General features: G+C 30.9%; 1 protein-coding gene across 1 annotated transcript; it reads left to right on the top strand.

Annotated features, from left to right (window-relative positions):
• Positions 1-6,002: 6,002 nt before the first annotated feature.
• Positions 6,003-11,461, top strand: LOC122601009 (protein RGF1 INDUCIBLE TRANSCRIPTION FACTOR 1-like). Its single transcript, XM_043773786.1, has 4 exons — positions 6,003-6,065; positions 9,721-9,966; positions 10,116-10,256; positions 11,111-11,461. Exons 1-4 carry the CDS (start codon positions 6,003-6,005, stop codon positions 11,459-11,461), a joined length of 801 nt encoding a protein of 266 aa, XP_043629721.1.
• The last annotated feature ends 12,102 nt before the right edge of the window (positions 11,462-23,563 follow it).

The following is a 23,563-nucleotide window of genomic DNA, read 5'->3' as shown; positions in this document are numbered from 1 at the left end:
CGATTAGGTTACTCGTTTTTTTTTTATGTGGTTTTCTATGTTATTTTAAGATATAATACTTTTATAATTAATTATTGTAATTTTTATTTATGTATTTGTATTTGTATTTTTATAAGTTAATGTGTTTTTCCTAATAAGAGTTTTCCCTATCTATCAATATACTAAAACATGATTAAGACTTTTATTGATAAACATTTGGCTCATTATTTATACGATATGTGTCCTCTATATTTTTCTAAATTTTAATTACCTTATTACTATCAAATACTATTTAATCGTTAATAAAATTTCATATAACTATTTTAATAATACTTATCAAAGTGAACATAGTGATAAAATTTGCTATATACACTTTCTACTTTTATGAATACTTTTATTTAAATTAATCAGGTTTGTATATTAACTTTTTTGTTTTTATTTATATGTATCTTTTATTATTGTATTCTATTATTATTTTAATATAAATTTTCATGTTATTCTTAAATAAGTAAATACATATAAGCTTAAAATTTTTATCATTTACTAAAAAAATATATAATATAAAATTTAATCTAGCCGAAAGGAAAATTATGATTAAAAAAAATATAGGTTTTCATCGTGAAAAAATGCATTGATCGAATAAATTATGATTAAACTTAAATTTTCTTTAAAAAATCATATGATATATACTTTAATTAATTCGTACATCGTATGGGTATTAGGACTATTATAATAATAATAATAGAGTAACAGTTTTTAATTGAAACCAGTACGACATGTCCAACAGTCTCTCTGATCATCTTGTGGTTGAGCTCTTCCTTTAGAAAGAGGTTGCCATCAGCATTTCCTCAATTTTGCCTTTGCGTATGCGTCAGGTGGAAGAAGAAGAAGAAGAAGAAGAAGTATGAAGTTGATGGGGCTATAGGGGGCCATTATTTTGTTGGTCGATTAATAAAAGACGGAAAATGTATTTTCATTTTTATTTAAAAGAAAAAAAAACAATAGTATATTTTTAGATTTATTGTAACATTATCTTATATTCTGATATATTATAACACCACCGATACAAAGCTGCAACAACCAGTATTAAAAATCATTAAACACCACAAAAAAAAACTAAATTCCGTTATATTGTGTAGACGAAATATATATATATATATTTAACGGCGGAATATATTAAGATAAAATAACCACTAGCAACATTCTATTAGCCAAAAAATACTATTATAATCTATAAATAAAACAAAATAAAACCAAATTTATCTCACGAACATGAAATAATGAATAAAACCTCCCATCATTGACCACGAGTAATTAAGAGCAGAAAGAAACTAATATCACCAATAATGCATTATGAGCCAAATAAAGATAGAACGTCGATTAGTGTACGAATTAATATCTTTTATTATAGTAACTTATCGACCAATCACAACTCTTGATTTTTTAAAGTTGACTTTTATTTTCAATTTTGACTTCAATTTACACTTTTTTATTTTCCATTATAAATTTACACTTTTTACCCAATAGTTTTAATATTATAAATAAATAATAATAATAGCTAATATATATCCGATTGAATAATAGCTAATATTTATCTACTAGATTAATAACTGATATATATCCAATTGAATAATAACTAATATATATATATATATCTAATACTATATTTTATCATATAAGTATAAAATTAAATAATTCGAAATAGATAAAATTTAATGTAAATATTTTAAAAATTTAAGAGTACCTGTACTTTTTTTTATTATTATTAAAGTGTGTAGTAATTGTCATGACGCACAAAAGAAAAATAAGACATATACTAATATATTTCAATATAGAAAAAAGATATAATATAAAATTTTCTTCATTTCTATATATTAGCTTTGCATATTAATGTTTAACGTTACAATTGTCACTCAAATCAAGAGTCTTGATTGTTATAAAAGAATATGAAAACAATCCTAATTGTCATCTAATTATCATAGGACAAGTTATTGATAATAAATCTATTTGTGTTATGGGTCTGCATCATAGTCAAAGACATATACTTGAATGTCAAGTACAAGATCGCAAGTAATTTTATATCTTAATTCTTAATTATCTTTCATAACAGTATCATATTATGAGTAAAACTGGTTTCAAAAACCTTTATAATAGAGCAATTATTGTAGCATGTGCCTTGTGGAATGACTACGAAAAACATTCTATCAGTATGTCTTAGTTAATAAGACAGTAACGAACCTGTGATTATTTTACTACAACTTGCAAAGTATAATATTTGAAACCGTATATCTTCAAAATTATAAGCTTTTATGACTTAAATGTATCAAAGTCTAATATTGACAGTATTAGACACGAGTCTAAAATCTAGCCGTAAAGTGTTAAATGTTTCATATATCAATGTACAAGGGAGTAATATACAAAAGGCCCAAGAAATTACGGATCATCATCCATAAATAAACATTGTGTTAAGACATAAAGGTAGGGGCTGCTGGAGATGTTCGATAGTCTTGGGCTACACTTACATGACCGGTCCTATTGAGATTGAAGCATTACTATGGGTCAATTTATGCATGGGGGTTCACTGGTTCACCAATTCATATCTCGTGGTGGGGGACTGCTATTTGTTGACATTTTCTTTATAGGTTTACATGTGAAAATGTTGCTTCCTAGGAAACTTTTGTCATGTAGCTATTAGGACTGGGCTTCCTCACAAGGAGGAAACTTTCGTCGTGTAGCGTCAAGTCATCATTTATATTTATCAATTCATATCTTGTATTGACGTCTCATCTCTCACATCACATTATACTTCATATATATAAAAAAAAACCCACAAAAAACATATAATATATCATAAAAGAACAAAAAAAAAAAAAAAAAAACACTCCTAAAAGTCACAAATCTTCTCTCTCCTCTCTCTCATCCCCTTCTCATTTTTTTCTCTCTCCACTCTCTCCTCACCGTCGAAAGTGTTATTCCCGCGCGGTGAAGGAAAATCTTTCACCCTTCTTCCCAGTACCGGTTCAAGCTATTTCGGGGCCTAAAACAAGATCAACTTTGGGGACCTAGCTCACTAGAATGCGATTTTTTTTAATCATTAAAATCAAATTTACAAATTAATTAGCATTAATAACAATAAATATAAAAGGAATTACAAGCCAGCAGTGAACCTAGTGGCACGGACGCCACTGGACCTGGTGGTGGTAGACATGCCGACGTGGTGGTGCCGCCACTAGTTCTTAGTTTGTTGTGGATTGTAGTCTATAAAACACTCTAATTAAAAAATTAAGCCTAAAATATAAAATTTTGGGTACCTTTGGCCCATGCTTAACCCATTACTCCCTCCGTCCTATTTTAATTGTCCTATTTTGATTGGTCAAGTCTTTTCTTCCGACTTTGATTGTAAATATCGTTGTTTGTGTTATATGTTAGTCGATGAAAATTATATCAATGAAAAGTATATTTAAAACTCAATCAATTCATATATTTTTAATCAATTGTTATATAACACAAACAAAAATATTTACGGTCAAAGTTGGAAAAAAAAAGACTTATAAAGTCAAACTAAGACAATTAACATGGAACGAAAGGAGTAATATAGTTAAGCCAACAATGCTTCTTCCATCCATTGCCAATGCCCTAAGTATCATCATATAATTTGCATCGATTGCATCAACCTTTATAGCTTTTTTTTTACTAGTTCAAAAATATAAGTCGAGTTATACTTCTTTTTTTTTTGTTCTTTGTTTACAAGCTTGCATATTAATGAACTAGTCCTTAATATCGTTTAAAGCTTTCAAAAAATTTTAAGTCGACACTAGATAAAAGACCAAATAAAAAAAATATAAGGTTGGATATTATGAAGAATAAAAATATGTTATACACCAAAAAAAATTGAGATTTTTAAAGAAACATGAAAGTCATAATTGTGCCTTTCCATAATAGATTAGAAGGGTATTAATATTAATATGCAAAATAAACCGCTAAAAGAATCAGATGATGAAACTTTAATATAAAAAGTGAAATCAACAGACAATGTACTTATAATTTAAGGGGTTATTTTAAGGTTTAAGGGGTTGTTTTGTAGTCATTTGAAAGATTCAAATTTAAAATAATTTTACTTTTTTTAATATATAAAGCTCATCAATTGGGAACTCATATTGCTATAATAAACTTTAATCACCTATAACATTTTTTTGCATATTTGCGTAGTATATTTTATACATATGTTATAGATGGTTAAAATTTATTGAATAAACATCAAATGTTTATCTATTATACCTTTTATTAATTATTATTTTTTACAAGTATACGTATTTCGTTTATAATGTCAATGCAATCACTAATTCACTATATACAAAGGTGATAGATCTTCTAAACATTGAGCAATCAATTGTCTAAACTGTTGTTGTGTAATACAAAGTTGAGTCTATGTTGTCATCAAAAGCCATTCTTGGTCAATAGTTTATTTTTATTATTTTGTATATCTTAATTTTCAAATGGTTGTTTTGAAACTACCCATTTTAGGTCACGTGGTAATATATGTCTGTATTTTTTCAAAAATAAAAATAAAAATAGTCTAAAATTGTATCTCGTTGTTGTTTGTTAATTGGGTTGGCTACCAATTAATGTATTGGGGGTTAACTTAGTGGTTAAGAGGTTTTCTATAATGTGGTTTCCTCCTGAGGTTTGCAGGTTCGAATTTTGCCACATCTAAATATATATGGTGAGATCTTAGCAATATTATATTCGTTTAACACATAGGGAGCAAACCCTTTAGGACATTACCAAGAATCGAACTGGCATGGACGTATATGCAAGGAGGATGTTAACCATTTCTTTGTTGCTTTCTTTACAAATAAAAATAAGGAGAAAACCACCCAGGGTTAAGTACGAGCCAATAAGAATTAATTAACATCAGGCTATGACAAGGCTAGTATATATTAGAAGGCATAAGGCCAAAGAAAGTGTCGCACAACACTCCCTGAAGCGATTCCTCCTCGTCACACGCGAGGATAAAGGTTAAACTAGTACTTTGCACCCGGTGGTAAAAAATGGAGGGCAACAAAGACCAAAACCTCTCTTGAAATTTTTAATTGTGACGTTAACTTTTAAAATTTTTTATAGAATTTTAACTTTTGTCCGATTTTTAAACTTATTCTTTGAATTTTTAATTTTTTTCTCTTTATTAATTTTTTTTTTATCATATTGCCCCGTCTCCATCTAAGGAGAAATTCGGATGACTCATTGTTAAACTATTTAATCATTGTCTCCCTAAATTAAGTATTTTGGGTTTTTTTTTTTACAGGTTTTAGGTTTGATTATCTGAAGTAACAAATATGTAGATTTTTTTCTTGCATCATATGTAAGGGTTGGTTTACATCTCATACTTTAACGTACGTGTAAGATTTTGTCATTGTATAATGAGATGTCCTCTATGTCAAAATTGATTTATAAAAAAACAAATAAGTTTTAAATTAAAAAATAAACTGATATTTATGATTGATCAAATACAGTAACTAATTCATTAGTTACACGTTTATGTCTATGATTTTTTTGCAATGGGGAAAAGATACAACATACTCGCAAAATACTAATAATGGTTAGGCTATCTCCAATGGGGGCGTCCTTAGGTGCCTTTGGATATCCTTCGCCGTTAAAACTTGTCAAAAACTAAGGATTTTTTTGAAAGATGTCCTTACCTAAGGGTATGCTCTTACTTGTCCTTACGTATATTTCTGTTTTTTAGTGAAGGTAAAAGGATATGTAAGGATGTTTGTATGGTTGGAGATAAAGTTATAAGATTTGAAGAATTTGTAAGGATATATAAGGATTTGTAAGAATATATTGTGACAGCTCAAGAATGCCTAAAATCGTCCTTGGATTGGAGATAATCTTAGTGAAAGAAGAAGTTTGCAAAATTTTGAATGCCCTTTCGTCAATGGGCTGTAGATTCATCATCTTCAAGACCATGCATGTAGCTAGGCTAGCCAATGCAGCTAGCATTATCACAAACAGTGACAGAAATGGCAGCTGTTTCAAGAAGTTTGGAAGGTCTAGGGTCAAGCTTAGATAGCTCTATTGCCAAGGTGATAGATATGGAGTAACACTGTTGGCAACATGTATAAATAATATAAAAATCCTATCAACTTACTTGCAATTTTAAATATGTTTTCATGTATTTAGAGTATTTTAGGGATGCATCATATAAACTCTGTGGTTGGTATAATATGTAGTCATAAACTCATAAATCTTAATAACAATTAATAAGTTTTAATTTACAGTTTATGGTAGATTTGTGATGACGATTTTCTGAATTTTCAGGTTTAAGAAGTAAGAAGTCGATAATATAATTTTTTGTCCTTGAACCGCATGTCGGTAAGATATTGGGCTTGAGTTTTCCTCATTGATATAAATTGTCATGACCTCTAAACCTTGGAAGGTAGAGGATATTATAGATTGATAGATACCTTAGACCTTAATTAGAGCAATATTCTGAAATCCAGATTCGACATTGAATCGGTATCATAAAATTTTACTGGTCTGATCGCAGTTGAACTGGAGTTTGATGAAATATACATTTTTTGTATTAATATTACCATAAGATTTTTGATTTAAACATGGCATAAGTTCAATAAAATTGAGTTACGTCAATTATTCATAACAAACAAAATTCTAACACAAAAACCATACTTAAAACAAGTTCTAATACAAATCTAAACACATAAAATATAACTTCTTCAAAAGTCATTTCTTCCAACAACAACAAAAAACGAAATATAAATTAAGCATACATATTGTTTTTTTAAGATAAGAAAAAACCAAGTTATTAAAAATAAAACTCAATTGTTATTTGTTAACAAAACCAGTTATTTGGTCCATAAATAGCCAAATTTAGTTAGTATACTACATGATAAGAGGCAAGGGTGCAGTTGGCATTCTCAATCGACAAGTAACATTGGCATGAACTGGCAATTTGGCTCTAGAGCACCCTTTCCATTGGCAAGTATCATTGGCTCTTTTGACAAATAATATCGGCTCCATTTAGCTAATTGTAGTGAACGTCGAAGCTTGTATATGTTGGGATCATATTTTATTTTTTTTGTCTTTTTGTGCAATTGATTTCTAGCAAAGTTTGACTCAACTGGTTCTACATCCTTTGACAAAATTGACTTTTTGACATTTTAACTAAGGCCACATAACATATTTTTATTGGTCAGTTTTTTTTCTAAAATTTATCAATTTGCTAAAATATGGAATTACACCCTTATCTCTAATCAAAATTAATTAGTAGAACCATAAACAGTTTACATAAAGCTATAACTTTTCAATTGATTGAGATTTATATGTATATATATGCTAAAGTTTAATGTAGAGGAAAATGTGGTTTTATAAAAAAGACAAAATAACTACGATACAACTAGTTTAATTATAAACATATATATATATGTTTGTGGGAAATAAGAACCTCATCTTACAATTTTGCAATATATTGAGTTATATATATGTATTACACTTCTTGCCAAGATATTAGAAAAAAAATTTCAAAAATATTTGACTTGTGTTGACTCGGTTCAAAGCGGTTCATTCGAGCCGGAAACAATATATTAGACCGGAATTCTTAAAAATATCGGTCCCTCCGTGGTTCGACCGGTTGGACCGGTTGGACCGACCTGTTTAAAAACATTACCTAAGAGTGTAACCACTTGTCCAATTAACCTATTATCTATTTAAATTTACACCAAAGTTTTATCTTTTTTTACAATTGATCAAGTGTAAAAAGAGTAATAATTTAGCTTGTTGCTGATTTTACGAGAAGCGTCAATATGAGTCAGTGGTCAGGCTCATGGTTATGTGTTACGTACACGAGTCCTCCACGTACGAGTACATGACCGTCGACCAATCTAATAAGATACTATATATACACCTTAATTTACGCTTGAAAAATAGCACAATACGTGTTATCATTAAGGTTACACTACAACTAGTCATTATACCAAGGTATTGCTTATATGTTTATAACATAAAGTTTCAAATACACACAATATATTAGTATGATATAAATATATCTATCTTGAACAGTTGAACCCATAATTAAAAAAACAATAAAACATGTAACAATAATAAAAATGATGTATATGAATAAGAAGTATTTAAACCATGAAATAAAACAATAACTATATTAATACAAATAATTTGTTTTGAATGTTATATGAACGTAAAACTTAATTAAAGATGATAAAAATTATTATATATTAAAAAATATTGTACATAACAAAATGGAGGAAAAGAATTAAAAGAACATGTTACATGTAAAATAAAATCATAAATATGTTAAAGTTTGTTTGATAAAAACATGAGAATTATAAAATTTGGTATTAGACAATTGAAAATGAAAACGTTGATAGGGTCGAGGGATGTAAACGAGTCGAGTCAAGCTGATACAGTGTCAGACTCGAGCTCTATTCGACTCAAGAACTCGAAGCTCGAAACTCAACTCGAGCTCGATCGAGTTTCTATTTCCAAGCTCGAACTCGAGCTCGATTGAGTAAACGACATCATCGAGCTTGCTCGACTCGATAAGATATATATTTATAATATTTATAGTAAATAATAATAATAGATATTAATAATTATATATTTATATATAAAGGGTAAACTTGTAATATTAAAGATGCTTGATAAGGCTCGCGATCTTCACGAGCTCGTTATTTTGATTCGGCTCGAAAACATACTCGAGTAGCTCGAGCTCGACTCGACTCAAACTGAGTCGATTTCGAATGATTTATGAGTCGATTTCTGATAGCTTACGAATTGTATATTCTCGCTTGCACCACTAATAGGGCAAAAGTTAAAAAAAAATATAAATTTGGGGAGGTAAAAATAAAATTGTCAAAAATAAAAACCTGTTGTACTTTATGCATTAAGATTTTAAGACTTGTAAGTTTTATATTAATTTTATTAGTGTGTATATATTTTTTTTGAAAAGTAAATTTTATTATTAGTAGTGTGTATATATATATATATTGAAACAAAGCAGTATGGTTGGATCAGTGTTAAACACCCCGTCCTCTGGAGACAGAGGTCATGGGTTCGATTATCATCCCATGAAAAGGTTGGAAGGCCTATTCTCTACCATTTAGGTAGAAAAATGGAAGCAACATCTCTACTTAGGTAGGAGTAAGGTCTGTCTACATCTTAACCGAGGTATTGGAGCTCAAAACCCACAAGAGGCGGCACTGAACAGTTTTTTTTTTTACCTTTGGAGCCCTTGCCTGTGGAGACAGGGATCATGGGTTTGATCCTCATGCCCAACAAGACTGGGGGTTCTTTCTACCTTTGATAGAAACTGAAAGCAGCCTCTCTATCGTTATTTGGGACCCAAAATTTGTAGAAGACAACATCAAATAAATATATTTTTTATATATATTGAAACAAATATTAAAGCATCTTTCTAGATTTTTTATCTTAAATTTCAGTTTATCTATGTCAATTCAGAGAATAAATTATACTCTTTATTCTTTTGTGTTACTCCATAAATACTCACATCCCCCCTCTCTCACTCCCTCCTCTTGTTGCATATAACTTATTACAAGAAAGCTTATGTGATCATGGTATGTTCAAACATTTTCTTAAGAATTTTGCACGCTTAATTATTTTTCTTATAATTAACTTGCTTCTTTACTTCATATTTTTACAGAATTTTGATATAATACATGTTTGTTTATGCATATATATATATAGGGAATTCGAAAGCCACTTTGGTTAGAATCTCTCTACACTCAGAAATTCTTTGAGGCCTGCCCAATTCATGAGAATGCAAAAAAGAATGAAAAAAATATATGTTGTTTGGATTGTTGCATTAGCATATGTCCACATTGTTATCATATTCATAAGTTCCATAGACTTCTTCAAGTTCGACGTTATGTATACCATGATGTTGTACGGCTGGAAGATCTAGAAAGACTTATTGACTGTTCAAATGTTCAAGTAAGTTTTCTTTTTATTATTTTTATTTATATTACTTACACAAAAATATATACAATTCTTAAAACTAACTACCATAACTCATAAGGTATAATTTAAGTGTATACTTGTTGATTTGGTTAATAATGTTTTTCTATGTGTATATATACCAGGCATATACTATCAATAGTGCAAAAGTGGTGTTCATCAAGAAGAGACCTCAAAATAGACAATTTAAGGGCTCGGTAAGCTATTGCACTTCTTGTGATAGAAGCCTTCAAGAACCCTTTATCCATTGCTCTTTAGGGTGTAAGGTATTGCAATTCAACTCCTATAATATATTATATTTTTCAATTTATAATATGTAGTTTTTTGTTATAATTTTTGGTTTATAACATGGGATTAGAATACAATTCTCCAATCAAATAAGTTATTTGTGATTCTAATATTCAAATTATTTATGTTCATGAACCCTAAAGATTGTCAACTTTGACTCGAAAGATTTTGTAACCTTGAATATATTTATGTTTCCAAAGAAAGCTCGATTCAAATTGTATAGTTTGAATGATCGATCATGACAAGAAAGTTAGAGATATATAAGATCTTCACCAATTTTAGGGTTCATATCATACAATTTTATAACTTCTTTTCATTCAATTCTTTAAGCAATTTTCCTTTTATGGAGGAACTTAATTTGATCTATTTATATTTTAAGAAAATTTCACCAATCACAGAAATTACTATTCAATTATGTAAGTGATTACAATGAAATTATGGATATATTTTAAATGAAAAATGTTAGGAATTATGGATATATATATTCTGTGTATTTTTACCTAGCTAGAACCATAAGACTCATGATTTCATGTTCACTTCTTGTTCTAAGCTAGAATTACGGATATATGTATATGCATATAGACATATTTGGAGAATAGAGGAGATAAGTTGCTTTTTTGAAAATGTAAATGTAATTATAATACCCAATGTTGTCATTTACTTTTTTTTTCCTTCTCAATACTTTAACAGTACGGTGTATGATAAAAGTTGAGATATCGACGGTCTTGCCTATACCTTTTTCTATTCACACTTACCTATACCTAGCTAGGGAGACTACTTCTTTGAAAATGTCTAATATCTAATTGTGATTTGGTCTAATATATATGTTTAGGTGGATTTTGTGCTCAAGCACTATAGAGACCTCACACCATTTTTAAGGGTATGCACTTCATTACAACTTGGTCCCGATTTCTTCATCCCAAATAATGATAGTGGGGATGATAACATGACAAACGAGACGCCTCACTCAACTATCGTGGACTCGGATGACCCGATGAGCTCCGGTTCAGGCTCATCTGGGTCCGAAACGATGAGCTTGATGTGCACCGGGTTCGTAAAGAAGAAAAGGAGCAACCTTTATTATTCTGAAAAGTTTAATAGTAAGGTGAATTCTGAAGAAGACATGGCCACAAGCATGAGTAATAGAAGAAAGGGGGTTCCTCAAAGATCACCAATGTGTTGAGAAATAAGAGTGAATTAATAATACTTTAACATTTATTTTTTTTGAATTTTTTTCCTTTTCATTTTGATTTTAAATATACTAAAAGGCACTTTCACTCATGCGACTAGTCTCTGTCTATGATGTTTTTGTGATTAATTAATTACTTGGTCGGGGTGTTTTGTCTTAATGGTATCACGTGATTTCCAATTCCAAGCATTGGTTCGTAAGTTTTCCAAGAATTTATCTCATTATTTTATTTAATTAACTATATTTTGTTACAAGTTATAGTTGTATTTATTTATAATTTTTTTGGTAATATATTCTTTCTATTTAATTATAAATTCAATAAGTTTCGTTCCAAACATATATTCTACATTTTCATTTGGAATCCTAATCGTATTGTGTACTACTAAAACAAAGTCATATAAATGGCTAATTTTACCATATTGGGCTCAATCTAAAGATGGTTTTATTCAACTTTAACAAAAATCAAATAATTATTTAAGGTTAAATGAGACAATGACTGAGAAAATACAGATGCTAATGTTTTTGATAAATTGTATTTATTTATCTGTAAAATAATTTTTAGCCAATTTTAAAGTTTAACAAAAAAAAATACGTATCAAACGCGCGCAACTCTTGCTATACATAACAAATACAAACATTTCGATGTATATTTTAAACTTTCATCACAATGATAGTCCAATGATCCCACCTTAATTGTATTCCTTAATATTATATTTTATATTATAGTGTATATACACATTACTCTGCTATGTGCTAAACTATAACCCATTTTATGATCTCCCTAAATTTGCGAAAATGGAATTTCGGAACTTTTTTGTATATATTTTCCAATAAAAAATACACACATGGCACAGAATTAAAATGATCTTGTTTATATATTGGGTAGAATAATAAAACACCGAAAATTATAGAAAGGTTTGGGCCTTGGCCCTCGGGGCTTGGGGTTGTATACTTGTATGTATAAAAAATTAAATATAAGGAGTTGGTTTGATTTATATTGATTATAGAAAAGACCCGAGGGTAGACAACGTTTTGGAACTCGAGTTTAAAGCCCTACTTTCAAAGTTTTTAACATCCCAATGCGTTTTTATAAACAAACCGACTTAATGTGCTGTTCAGATTCCCCATTTAAACAAATATTTTTGTAAGTTTTGTCGTTTTAAAGCTCCCGATTACAATTTAAGTATTGATGTTTAATAGTTAAAAATGTTAATTGTAGTTACGCTTTTTTTTATTTTGTTGAGATTAAAATACGCCTGGTGTATCCCGACCCAAATTTTTAGTATCTCAACCATATCGTTTCAAAATAGTATGGGCCCCCTGTCTGTAATGGCAAATCTGATAGAGTAAAAGCGACCCCCTGTCATTAATAGTCTGGTAAAATTACCAATATGGTCGAGATACCAGACGCCTTAAAATAAAGTTCTTTAAATGTTGATGTTACTATGTATAAAAAATTATATTTTTCATATCAAAATTTATTCTTTAATTTTATGATAAAATTAAAATTATTTTAAACGTACCAAATTACTAAGAACATTACTAAATTTTAAAATATATACATCGTTTCTCAAATTTATATGGAAAGAATAATAGTAAAGGATAGGTGATGAGTCACAAAATTACAATCATGGTCAATTTCTCAAGGTTTAATAAGAAAAAAGAAAAAGAAAAAAGAGTAATACTTTGTTTGTTTTTTACTTATTTGTTTTCATGATCATGTGATCCAAATCAATGGCTTTTGACTTTGACCATACGTGCATAGCCTATAAGTCTATAGTATATATAGGTGCTAAAGATATGGGGCTAATTGTTTGTTTTTTTTTTTTTTTTGAATAGCAATGGGACTTATTGTTTATTCAATTTTCATCACAAAAGGTTACAGATTTTTTTCTTTTCACAGGTAGGTTATGGATTTGTGTAAAAAAAAAATAAATCGAGATTTTGATATTTTGAGTTTAAATTTGAGTTTAATCAATATGCTATCAAAAATAGAAGAGTTTTCTTAAAAATGAATTTCCTCTAAAATTCAAGTTAGATATATGAAAAAAAAATCACTGGATTTAAATTTGATGTTTAAAAAAAGCTTAAATTTTAAACTCATGTTGTTAAAGCACCCCAATGTCCCTATTATGTCTTCGTATTCGACATTGAATACAGTCCACATCATTGGGTGTAGGCCGTATTCCGGCATATTCCAAGTGTATTGAGTCAAACCGTGGTGGCTAATACGGAGTGTGGTAGAGAATTTTTTGTTTGTTTTTAATTTAATCCATTATATATATATGTTTGTGAGTGTAGGCGTGTTTTCCAGCGGCTTAACTTTTTCCGGTGGGTATATTAAATAACGGAGAAGAAGGGGTGGGTGATTACAGCATTATATATATATATATATATTAGTTGTTAGTTTTACATTTAACCTTGTAGTTTCGTATATATATACAGAATTAACCCTACAGTTTTAACCTTATAGTTATTATTATTATAATTTAATATAATATGTAAAAATTAAATATTAACTAAAAGTATGAAAATAAATATGTTAGGGTGCATTGGATATTGGGTGTGAATTGGGAGAAATGTATTGGAAAGATGTTTTTCTAATGTGGCGCTGATGTGTCAATGTATTGGTTAGTATTCACCCCACCCATTGGGGGTGTTCTTATCTATACTATCTTATAAAACATTTTGTTTTTTATTTATTTAAGAAAAGATGATTTGAACTACAAAAAATACTCTTATTATTTATTCACTAATTTAAACATCTATACCTAATATATCTATATTAACCTTAAATCTCAACCACTCATTTTTTTCAATCCTCAAATCTTAACCACTTATTTTTTCTCTTTCATCCATAAATCATTTTATTCCTCTAACTCATTCAAAATCTTTTATCTCAAAAACCGTATATTCATAAATTATAAAAATTGTATGGGTGTTCTTAAAATTTCATGCTCTTTCATTAGATATGTCATTCGATATACTTTCGACGAATTTTTAAATCCGAGGGCGGAGCCCGTACGGCTAAGACATTTGGTTATCATATTCTATGACTTGACCTATCACCCCTACCATCTTACCGTCGCAACACGCGGACATTATCTCTCGTAATTATAAATACAAGTCTATACAAACTAAATTATTATATAAAAATATCTTATTGTTATTTTTGAACGGTAAATTTAGGTTCAGTTGTGGCTCTTCATATAGCTAACTCCACTTCCAGAGAAAATCCATTATGGAAACCCCTTTTTTTTTTTTTTTTTTTTTTGTAAAGTGAGTTTCGATTCAGACGTGTTTGAGACAATTTTAACCAGAGATTTTCTGGACCTCCAACCCTCTCCTCATGGAAAAATTCTTTGAGATGATAACTCCAAGATTCGAACCTGAGACCTTGGATGAACTTACTCACGGGGCCGACATAATGGATTTAAAAAATACCCCTGACTACTGGGGTTTCAGCCAGTGGTTCTTATTATGGGAAACCTCTTGTTATAAAATATCTTTATGTAATAATAATATAATATTTCTAAATGAAATTTTACTTAAATAAATTTTTCACAGCTTATTTTATTTCCAAACTCCTTACCCTAATAAGGAAAAATAATAAAAATGTTACAAACATCAATGAAATTACAAAATCTATTTATAATATAATTAAAAGAGGGAGTTGGAGGTACATTTGGCACCCTTAATCCCCTCCTTTAACCTAATCCTCTATCCTTAATAATCCTCTAATTTTTTAATATTAATCTAAATTAATTTACACCTTTTGGTTTTCCATCACCAATTTACACTTTAACCCCAATCTAAAACAATTAATTTACACTTCTTGGTTTCTCATAACCAATTTACACTTTAACCCGATTTAAAAATAATTAACTTACACTTTTTGATTTTTCATCATAAATTTACACTTTAACCCAATTTAAAAATAATCAATTATACTTTTTGGTTTTCCATCACCAATTTACAATTAAAAATAATTAATTTACACTTTTTAGTTTTCCATCACCAATTTACAATTTCACCCAATTTAAAAATAATTAAATTACACTTTTCGGTTTTTTTGGTAATCTATAATATAACTCACGTACGACAAAAAAAAGAAGAAGCTACGATCAACTACAAAAGGGTTTTTCTTTTTACATACTTTGTACATAACTAATCATTATTATTATTTTTTAACATTGAATTCTTATGATTGTTATTATTATTTCTTTTAATTAGTTTGAGGTTCGTTATAACTTTTTCTTCAACAACAAAAAATATGACACATTAGTTCATCTTGAATATCTTAAGTTAACACATGTTAACCATCATTTACAATAAAAAATATGACACATTAGTTCATCTTGAATTTTTTTTTGAAATTTCTTCTTGATTTTGATTTAATCACTAACCATTGCTAAAATTTGTTACTTTGTGTTAGTTTGTTGACATGGATGCTCTAAAGAAGGCAGGAAAGATGATCAAGAACTTGAGCAAGAAAAGTGACACTTTTTCAAGTCAACAAAAGAAGAAGAGAAAGCAAGTGGTTGTTCAAGAATCATCATCATCAGAAGAAAACTCACCATAGAGAAGTGATGATATGGAGGTTGAAGCCGAAAAACCCGAATGGCGACAAGGTATACCCTTATATACTTTACCCCTTGAATGGCAACCAGTTTTGTTTAAAGAAAAAATGGGGGAGGCCAAACATCTTGAGGATCAATTGTTGGGAGAAAGAATACTTGATTTGTCAGAATTTAGGGGGTATGGAATGATTGAAGCTTTTGAACAAATGGGGTGGAAACAAGCATTAACATGGACTAATAATGAGAATTATGCGGTTTACACGAATGGTATCTTTGATTGGTTAAGTACTTTAACATTGACTCCTGGCAATAACCCTCCCGTAACTAGTAAGTTAGTATCCACAGTTAATGGGAAGCAAGTAACAATGTCTTTTAGCACCGTAGATAAGATAGCCAAATTTGACACGGGTGCTAAAAATGGGAGGGCTATTGAGTATGTGGATGAAAAGTATTTAACGGGGGCGGAAACGCCTATTAATTGGATTGATATGCTTGTTGAGGTCTTTGATGTTAGACGAGATAATTTAAGCACAACCTTTAAGTTAGAGCGGTATTTGTTGAAACCACTGCCCCGGTTAATTATTTCAATGCTACTTTGGAATGTTTGCCCCAGAATTAGTGATAAGGGCATGGTTAGACATCAAGATGTTCTTGTGTTGTATGCCTTGGTCACGGGAAACATAACCTTGTCATTTAGACAACTTGTGATGTTTAATATTTGGGAAGCCAGGAATAAGAGAAACAAGCTTGTCATCCCTCACCCTAAACTTATCTCCCACTTACTTAAAATCAACAGGGTAGTTCCAAAGGATACCCATTTGCAGTTTTTGGATGATGCTCCTTATACCGTGAAAAGGTTGTTCAAAGGAAACGAATGGGAGTTTCAAGAGCATGCACAGTTTAAACTCCTTAAGGACTTGAAAGTTGGTGGCTATTTGGTATCTCCTAAGCGCGGGGTTACTCAAGAAGAAGCAATAGCACTTGTGGAAGCAATGAGTGCTAATTAGAGAGGTGAGTCGAGTATGGCTAGAAAAGGTGGTGAAGAAAGGAGATATAGGTTGTTAGGATTTGGGATAGGAGGCACTGGGCCGAGTTTTGGTTATGAGAGGCGTAGTGAGTACAATGAGCGGGACTCCTATCAGAGGAGCATGTGGGATATGACTGCCCAGCAAGGTGTGCAGAGGAGGAGCTATGATCTAGCTATGGAATATGCTCACGAGCAGACTAAGAGGCAGTAGTTTGAGTATTTTGAGCAAGTCCGCCATCATTAGGACCACGTTGCATGTCTTGATTGCACATATTTCTTGAGCAAGTAAACATGAATCAACTCCCCACAAACGACCAACTCCTACTTCGAAACATCACACAGATTTCATCTCTGTGTCCTATATTGCTCCTTAATTGCACTCCACCTGTTCCTTAATTGCTCCTTTGCTGACTCTCTTTGGAAACTCATTCTATCATGGTGCAACGTTCCAGTAACCAAACCGAGCAGCCTGCAAGATCTCTTTGAATTTCACAACCAACCCCATATAATGTAACGTCTAGAAAATATTAAGGTACAGTTATAAATTAAGTTTTATAAATATTCGTATTATAGTAGTCATAATTTAATATAAGGAAAAGAATAAAGACTTTGTGCTTAATTATTTTCCATGATCAAAAATGAGTTATATTTTGGGATTTGTAGTTTCGACTACAAATTTAAATCTTATTATTATCATCTAACTATTGAAATGATTTTTAATTTAGTATTGCATGTTTTGACTAATTAGGATACCTGGCCTTTTCTTATGTTGCTTAGTCATTACGTAGAAGCTTAGTCATAATAATGTATGAGTATGAGTATTATAACAAAATTTAACTAGTTACTCCATAGAACCGACTTTCATTTGGACGGTGTAACAAGACCAAAAAAAAAAAAAAATCATCATTTTCTAACATAAATCATCTCCATAATAGTTTTTTGTATTTCACTTTAAAACTAATAACAATAACAAAGTTTGTCAATTAATGGCTAAGAAAATCTTGGTGATGGGTATGTATTTGTGAGATGTGATTTCGAAGGAACAAAAAGAAGGGAGGCTTCATTGAGTTCATTTTAGTTTGGAATTAAGGTAAGATAATCAATATATCATGATTTTGAGTTATTAACTATTTAGTAGTTGTTGGTGTCTTGATAGTAATATATGATATACATGTTGGAATAAACATGATTCGATTCGAGTGATAAAACATCTTTAATCGTCCTGTGGAACCTGTAAGAACATTAAAGCATAATTGCTATTGATTTCGGATTCCCATAACAAGGTGATTGAGTAATAATGGGATGATAAATTCGGCTGGAACATGATGCACGAATTTAGAGAGGAGAGACACACGAATTTGTGTGGGATTATGTGTGTGTGATTAACCTTAACTTAGGGTTAACTACCCTCTATTTATAATGAGAGTAATTACACATTCAACCCTTTAATATTTACACATTCAACCCTTTTGGTGTTTAATGTGTGTATCATTAGTCCTCTTAGTTACAATCACCTAATGGAAACCCTATACTATATCTCTAAGAGTAAATACGTCCATCATATATTTACTTAGACATAGGGATTTCAGTTATCGTCAATTATCATATCAGGAATGATACATGATCAGTGACGGTCACACTAACGTGGTTCCATCATTCTCCCACTTGACCAAGCGATCATTTATCTATGAGTATTCAAATAAGTTCCGGAATAATACTCATTTTGTTTTAAACCGAAATCATAGCCAATAAGTACAGTCGTAGAGAAGAACATCAACTCAGGACCCCCACTAGTCAAACTATGACTCAAATTTAAAACTAACAAGCAATGATCAATTGACTAAGACAAATTTTGTTATGTAATGTCTTTACACTATTATGAGCTCGAAGTGTAACTAATAGACAAACAAAACTTGAATAAGGAGGAAAATTTTAATTAACATAATAATAATGACCAATAAGTACAACATGCTATCATAATATGTGTTTAAGTAAGCCTCATCTTCGATATGTATCCTACGAAGATTTTAGGAGGAAGACCTTCGGTCATTGGATCCATTAGCATATTATGTGTACTTATGTACTCAATACAAAGAACATTTTCCTCAATCCGTTCACATAAAACAGATACTTTGTATCGAGATACATCTCAACGCCAGTTGAACTGTTACTGTTCAAAGAATTACAGTAGCTGAGTTATCACAGTAAAACTTCAATGGTCTAATAAAGTTGACGACTTTCGAGTCCACTGACTAGGTTCTTTAACAACATCTCATGACATGAAATTATGAACGTTCAGACATCATGGTAGACGTTGCAGTCAATTTCTACTTATGACTCTGTCAAAAGATAGGTTTGCCAGCTAATCATAAATATACATCCAGAAGTAGATTTCTTATTAGAATTAGAACATCCCACTACTTCTAAGTTGTCACTTATTCTATAAACTAATATGTAGTCTTTGGTCCTTTGTAGATATCGTAGAACCTTTTTAGCCATTTTCCAATATGCTAATCGGGATTATATACTTAACTCCCAAGCATACCGGCAATATGAGCGATATTAGGATGAGTACAGACCTGAGCGTACGTAATGCTCTTAACTACTTACGAGTAAGGTATCATCCTCATTTTCCCTTTCTTTAATCTCAATGTTCAGACTTTGGAAACAATCACATACGTTTCCTTTTTACTAATAGATCTATAGTGGGTGTGTAGTGTTGCAAGTTATTGCGTTCTAAGATGTGTTCAATATAAGTCTTTTGAGAAAAAAACTAGAACATCATTACGCCTATCCCAATGTATTTCGATACCTGTGACATTAAAGGCATCACCGAGATCTTTTATGTCGACATTCTGCGAAAAGTAAATGCTTCGACTCATGCAACATATCCAAGTTATTACTTGCAAGTATATCATCCACGTGCAAAACAAGGATTGTAAATTTACTCCCACTGATCTTGAGATAGGTGCATTAATCCACTTGATTTTCTTAGGAAGTCTTGTCCTCTTATGACTTCATTAAACTTAAGGTACCATTTTAGTGATGCTTGCTTCAACCTGTATATGGACTTATTCAACTTGCAGATCATGTGCTAATTACTTTATGGAACTTCAGGTTCACATGTATCCGTCTTAATGCAAGTTTGCATTTAGGAAAGTGGTCTTGACATCCATCTAATGTAACTCTAAATCATAATAAGATACGAATGCCATGATGATCCTTAAGGAATCTTTATGAGACAGGAGATAAGGTCTCTTGATAATCGATTCCTTCCTTTTGAGTAAAGCCCTTCGCAAATGGTTATGGCCTTATAGAGTTTGACGTTCTCATTCAGGTCTAATTTGGTTTTGAAGATCCACTTACAACTTACAAGTTTGGATTCTTCAAGAAATTCAACCAAGTCCCAAACGTCATTATGCTATATGGAATTAAGCTCTCAAATTATGGCTTCATTCCACTAAGCGGCATGATCGCTATTAATGGCTTCTTAATAAGAGGTAGGATCAGTAAGCTTTCCAATGTCCTCAACTTCAGATAAGTTATGAAATCATCAAAAGTTATGGTCTTGCGTAACCTAGATGATCTCCTGAGTTGATTTTCAGGTTCAGTAAGGAAGATGCTTTAGCATTAGTGGTAAGATGCTTTCGCATTAGTAGTATTCTAATTAGGAGGATTAGGATTTTGATTTTAATTAGGAGAAAGTGGATCAGTGATATTAGGAGCAGCGTTGGGTACAAGAGGAGTTATCGGAGGAGTAATAATAACCGACGAGTGGTTCCCCCCGCTTCTTGTACTTCCTGCAAATCTTAAGTTATGATTTGTCATGCTCCCACTGATCTCTTAGTTCTCATGAAATGAGACATACTGCGTGTCAATAATGCTAGTAGAGTAGGAAAGATAATAAAACTAATAACCGATAAATAAACAGGTAAAGGATTTAGGATTCAGTTTCTTTAAGTTTGGGTTATAGAGTTATGCTTTGACAGTACAACCTCATACATTCATATAACTCAGACTCAGTTTCCTTTCTGTCCAGGAGTCTTAAGGACAGATTCTAATGGAACTCTTATTGAGTATATAAACAGCTGTCCGTAAGACCTCAGTCCAAAGGAAAGTAGGTAAGTTAGTGTTGACAAACATACTTTTCACCATGTCCATTAAGGTTTTATTTCTCCGTTTATCAACATGATTTCGTTGAGGAGAACCTGCATGGTGTATTGGTTTATTATGCCATGTTCCTTTCAAAAGTTATGTAAAGGACCATGAGTTTGACCAATATCAGTATGCCAACCTTAATACTCACCTCCTCTATCTGATCTCACAACTTTTATTTTATGATCAAGTTGGTTTAAAACCTAAATTTTAAGATCAATAAAAGTCTCTAAGGGTTCAGATTAGATATAGGTGCATATAACATGAATAATCATTAATGAATGTAATAAGTGATGTATGTTCTTAGATGGATGCGGGATAGGGGCCACTAATATCAAAGTAAATTATTTCCAACAAGTTGGAACTTCTAGTGGCTCCTTTCTTAATCCCTTAAGCCATTGAATATATGTTTCAAAATCACAAAAGTTAAGAGAATGTAATATTTCATCCTTTATGAGTCGTATCATGCAAACTCGTGAGATGTGGCCAAGATGTTTATGCCACATTATGGAGGAATTCTCTAATTATTTAGGTGATTTTGTCTTTGTTTTAGTTATGTCATCAATATTAGGAGACAACAAAGATTGAGAAATTATGATCTAGTTCTAACTTACACAACAATTCATCAAAGAAACTATGACCAAGAAATTCATTATTATGAGTAATGGCAATCTCGTCGTAACCATGAATTATTACATAACTTTCAAGGTCTTAGACTAGAAAAATAGATACAAGGTTCCGAGAAATTCTTGGTACACATAAGGTATCCACTAGTCTAATATACTTTTAAGTATTTATATGTAAATCATAAGTCTCCATGGTTTCGACATATAATAGATCAACCCTTCCAACTCTAAGTTTTCTTTGGTCATTTGATAGCTTCTGAATTGTATGGAATCCTTATGTTGAGTTAATCACATGAACCATAGAACTAGAATCACTCACACATGTATTAGAAGATATATTAAACATAAAAGAATCAAATATTACATGAAATAAGTAACCTTTCTTAGCTAGCAGTTCCTTGAAATTAAGGCAATCTGGGCACAATGTGAATTTGCAGTTAGGATTGCTAGTCAAGGACTTAAAGCTAGAGGCAAAAGCACCATGATTAGCCTTTTGAACTTTAATTTGCAGTCTTATTACTGTTATATCTTTCCTCTTAATGGAATTAGCAGTGGTAGTAAGGTGAACACTTTAGGTTGGCCCAACTTAAGACGACCATTTTCTTGCACACATATTGCATTTAGTTCACTCATCGACCATTTATCCTTCATAGCGCTAAAGTTAATTTTGAAGGTGTCGAAATGAGCATGCAATGGGGTCATTAGAAAAATGCACAAGAAAATTATCAAAGACTTTCAATTTTAGGACTCTTAAGCTTATGAGTCATGTTAGTCATCTTCATTATGTGTTCACAAATATTGTTATTTCCTTTATTCTTAAGCTACTTTCATACGCTTTATACATTCCCTCAGATACTATAATGAAGTTCTTGACCATCATTAGTGACAAGTGATTCGCCCTATCCCACTTTTTTTTTTAAAATTCGCTTTATGAGCCGCGGAAAAGTTAGCAGTAATAGCAGTTGGTTCATTATGGCGAATGACATAGCCAAGGTCTAGCATCTTTAGAGTTAGAGGTAATTAATCCTTTCATAAAGCAAAGTTTGCATCAATAAGCGGCTTAATGCCTAAGTTAGGTACTACAGTGGAAATAAGGAGGATATCAATTTATGATATAAGTAATAGAAGATTATTAAAGTAATGCCTAAAACAAAGGGCAATAAGATTACAGTGACATAATTAGCTATCTAAGGCAAACTAAGCAATATCTATAAAACTAATAGAACTAAAGTAATGCCTTAACTTAACTAAGGGCTAATAATAATGTTCCTCATAATTAGATATCTAAGGCTTATTAAATAATGTCTCTAATAATGGAACTAACGTAATGCCTAAAATACGTAAGAGGCTAAAGTAATGTTCCTAAACATAATGAGACTAAGACCATTATACTAATGAAGCCAGTGATAGGTAACCTATTGTAAACACCAAAACAATAAGTTGACATAAGGCTCTACTTAGATTTACATCACCTTTGGGCAGAAGTAACTAATATCTAAGTACACATGAGCATTAGGGTCATGCGGCACAACGCTTATCTTTTGACTTTTGGGCACAAAATTAAGAATCGTGTATCTTATGCATGAAAAGATATTCCTTTTAGCACACAAAGTGTATGAAATCACCTTTGGGCAGAATCAATATACTTAGTGTTCATTATCCAAAAGGGAAAAAAAACGCACCATGAGAATCATATTTGACCTTTGGG

This window comes from Erigeron canadensis, chromosome 5, assembly GCF_010389155.1.
Source record: "Erigeron canadensis isolate Cc75 chromosome 5, C_canadensis_v1, whole genome shotgun sequence".
Classification (NCBI taxonomy): Eukaryota; Viridiplantae; Streptophyta; class Magnoliopsida; order Asterales; family Asteraceae; genus Erigeron; species Erigeron canadensis.
The sequence above is the reverse complement of the archived record's forward strand: the minus strand, read 5'-3'. Positions and strand labels throughout refer to the sequence as shown.

Bases quoted from the DNA above. Each gene is read 5' to 3' on its own strand.
- LOC122601009 (XM_043773786.1), top strand. From the start codon at position 6,003: ATGGCAGCTGTTTCAAGAAGTTTGGAAGGTCTAGGGTCAAGCTTAGAT. The intron at 9,967-10,115 runs GTAAGTTTTCTT...TATATATACCAG, and splicing joins TTGACTGTTCAAATGTTCAA to GCATATACTATCAATAGTGC. The intron at 10,257-11,110 runs GTATTGCAATTC...ATATATGTTTAG, and splicing joins ATTGCTCTTTAGGGTGTAAG to GTGGATTTTGTGCTCAAGCA.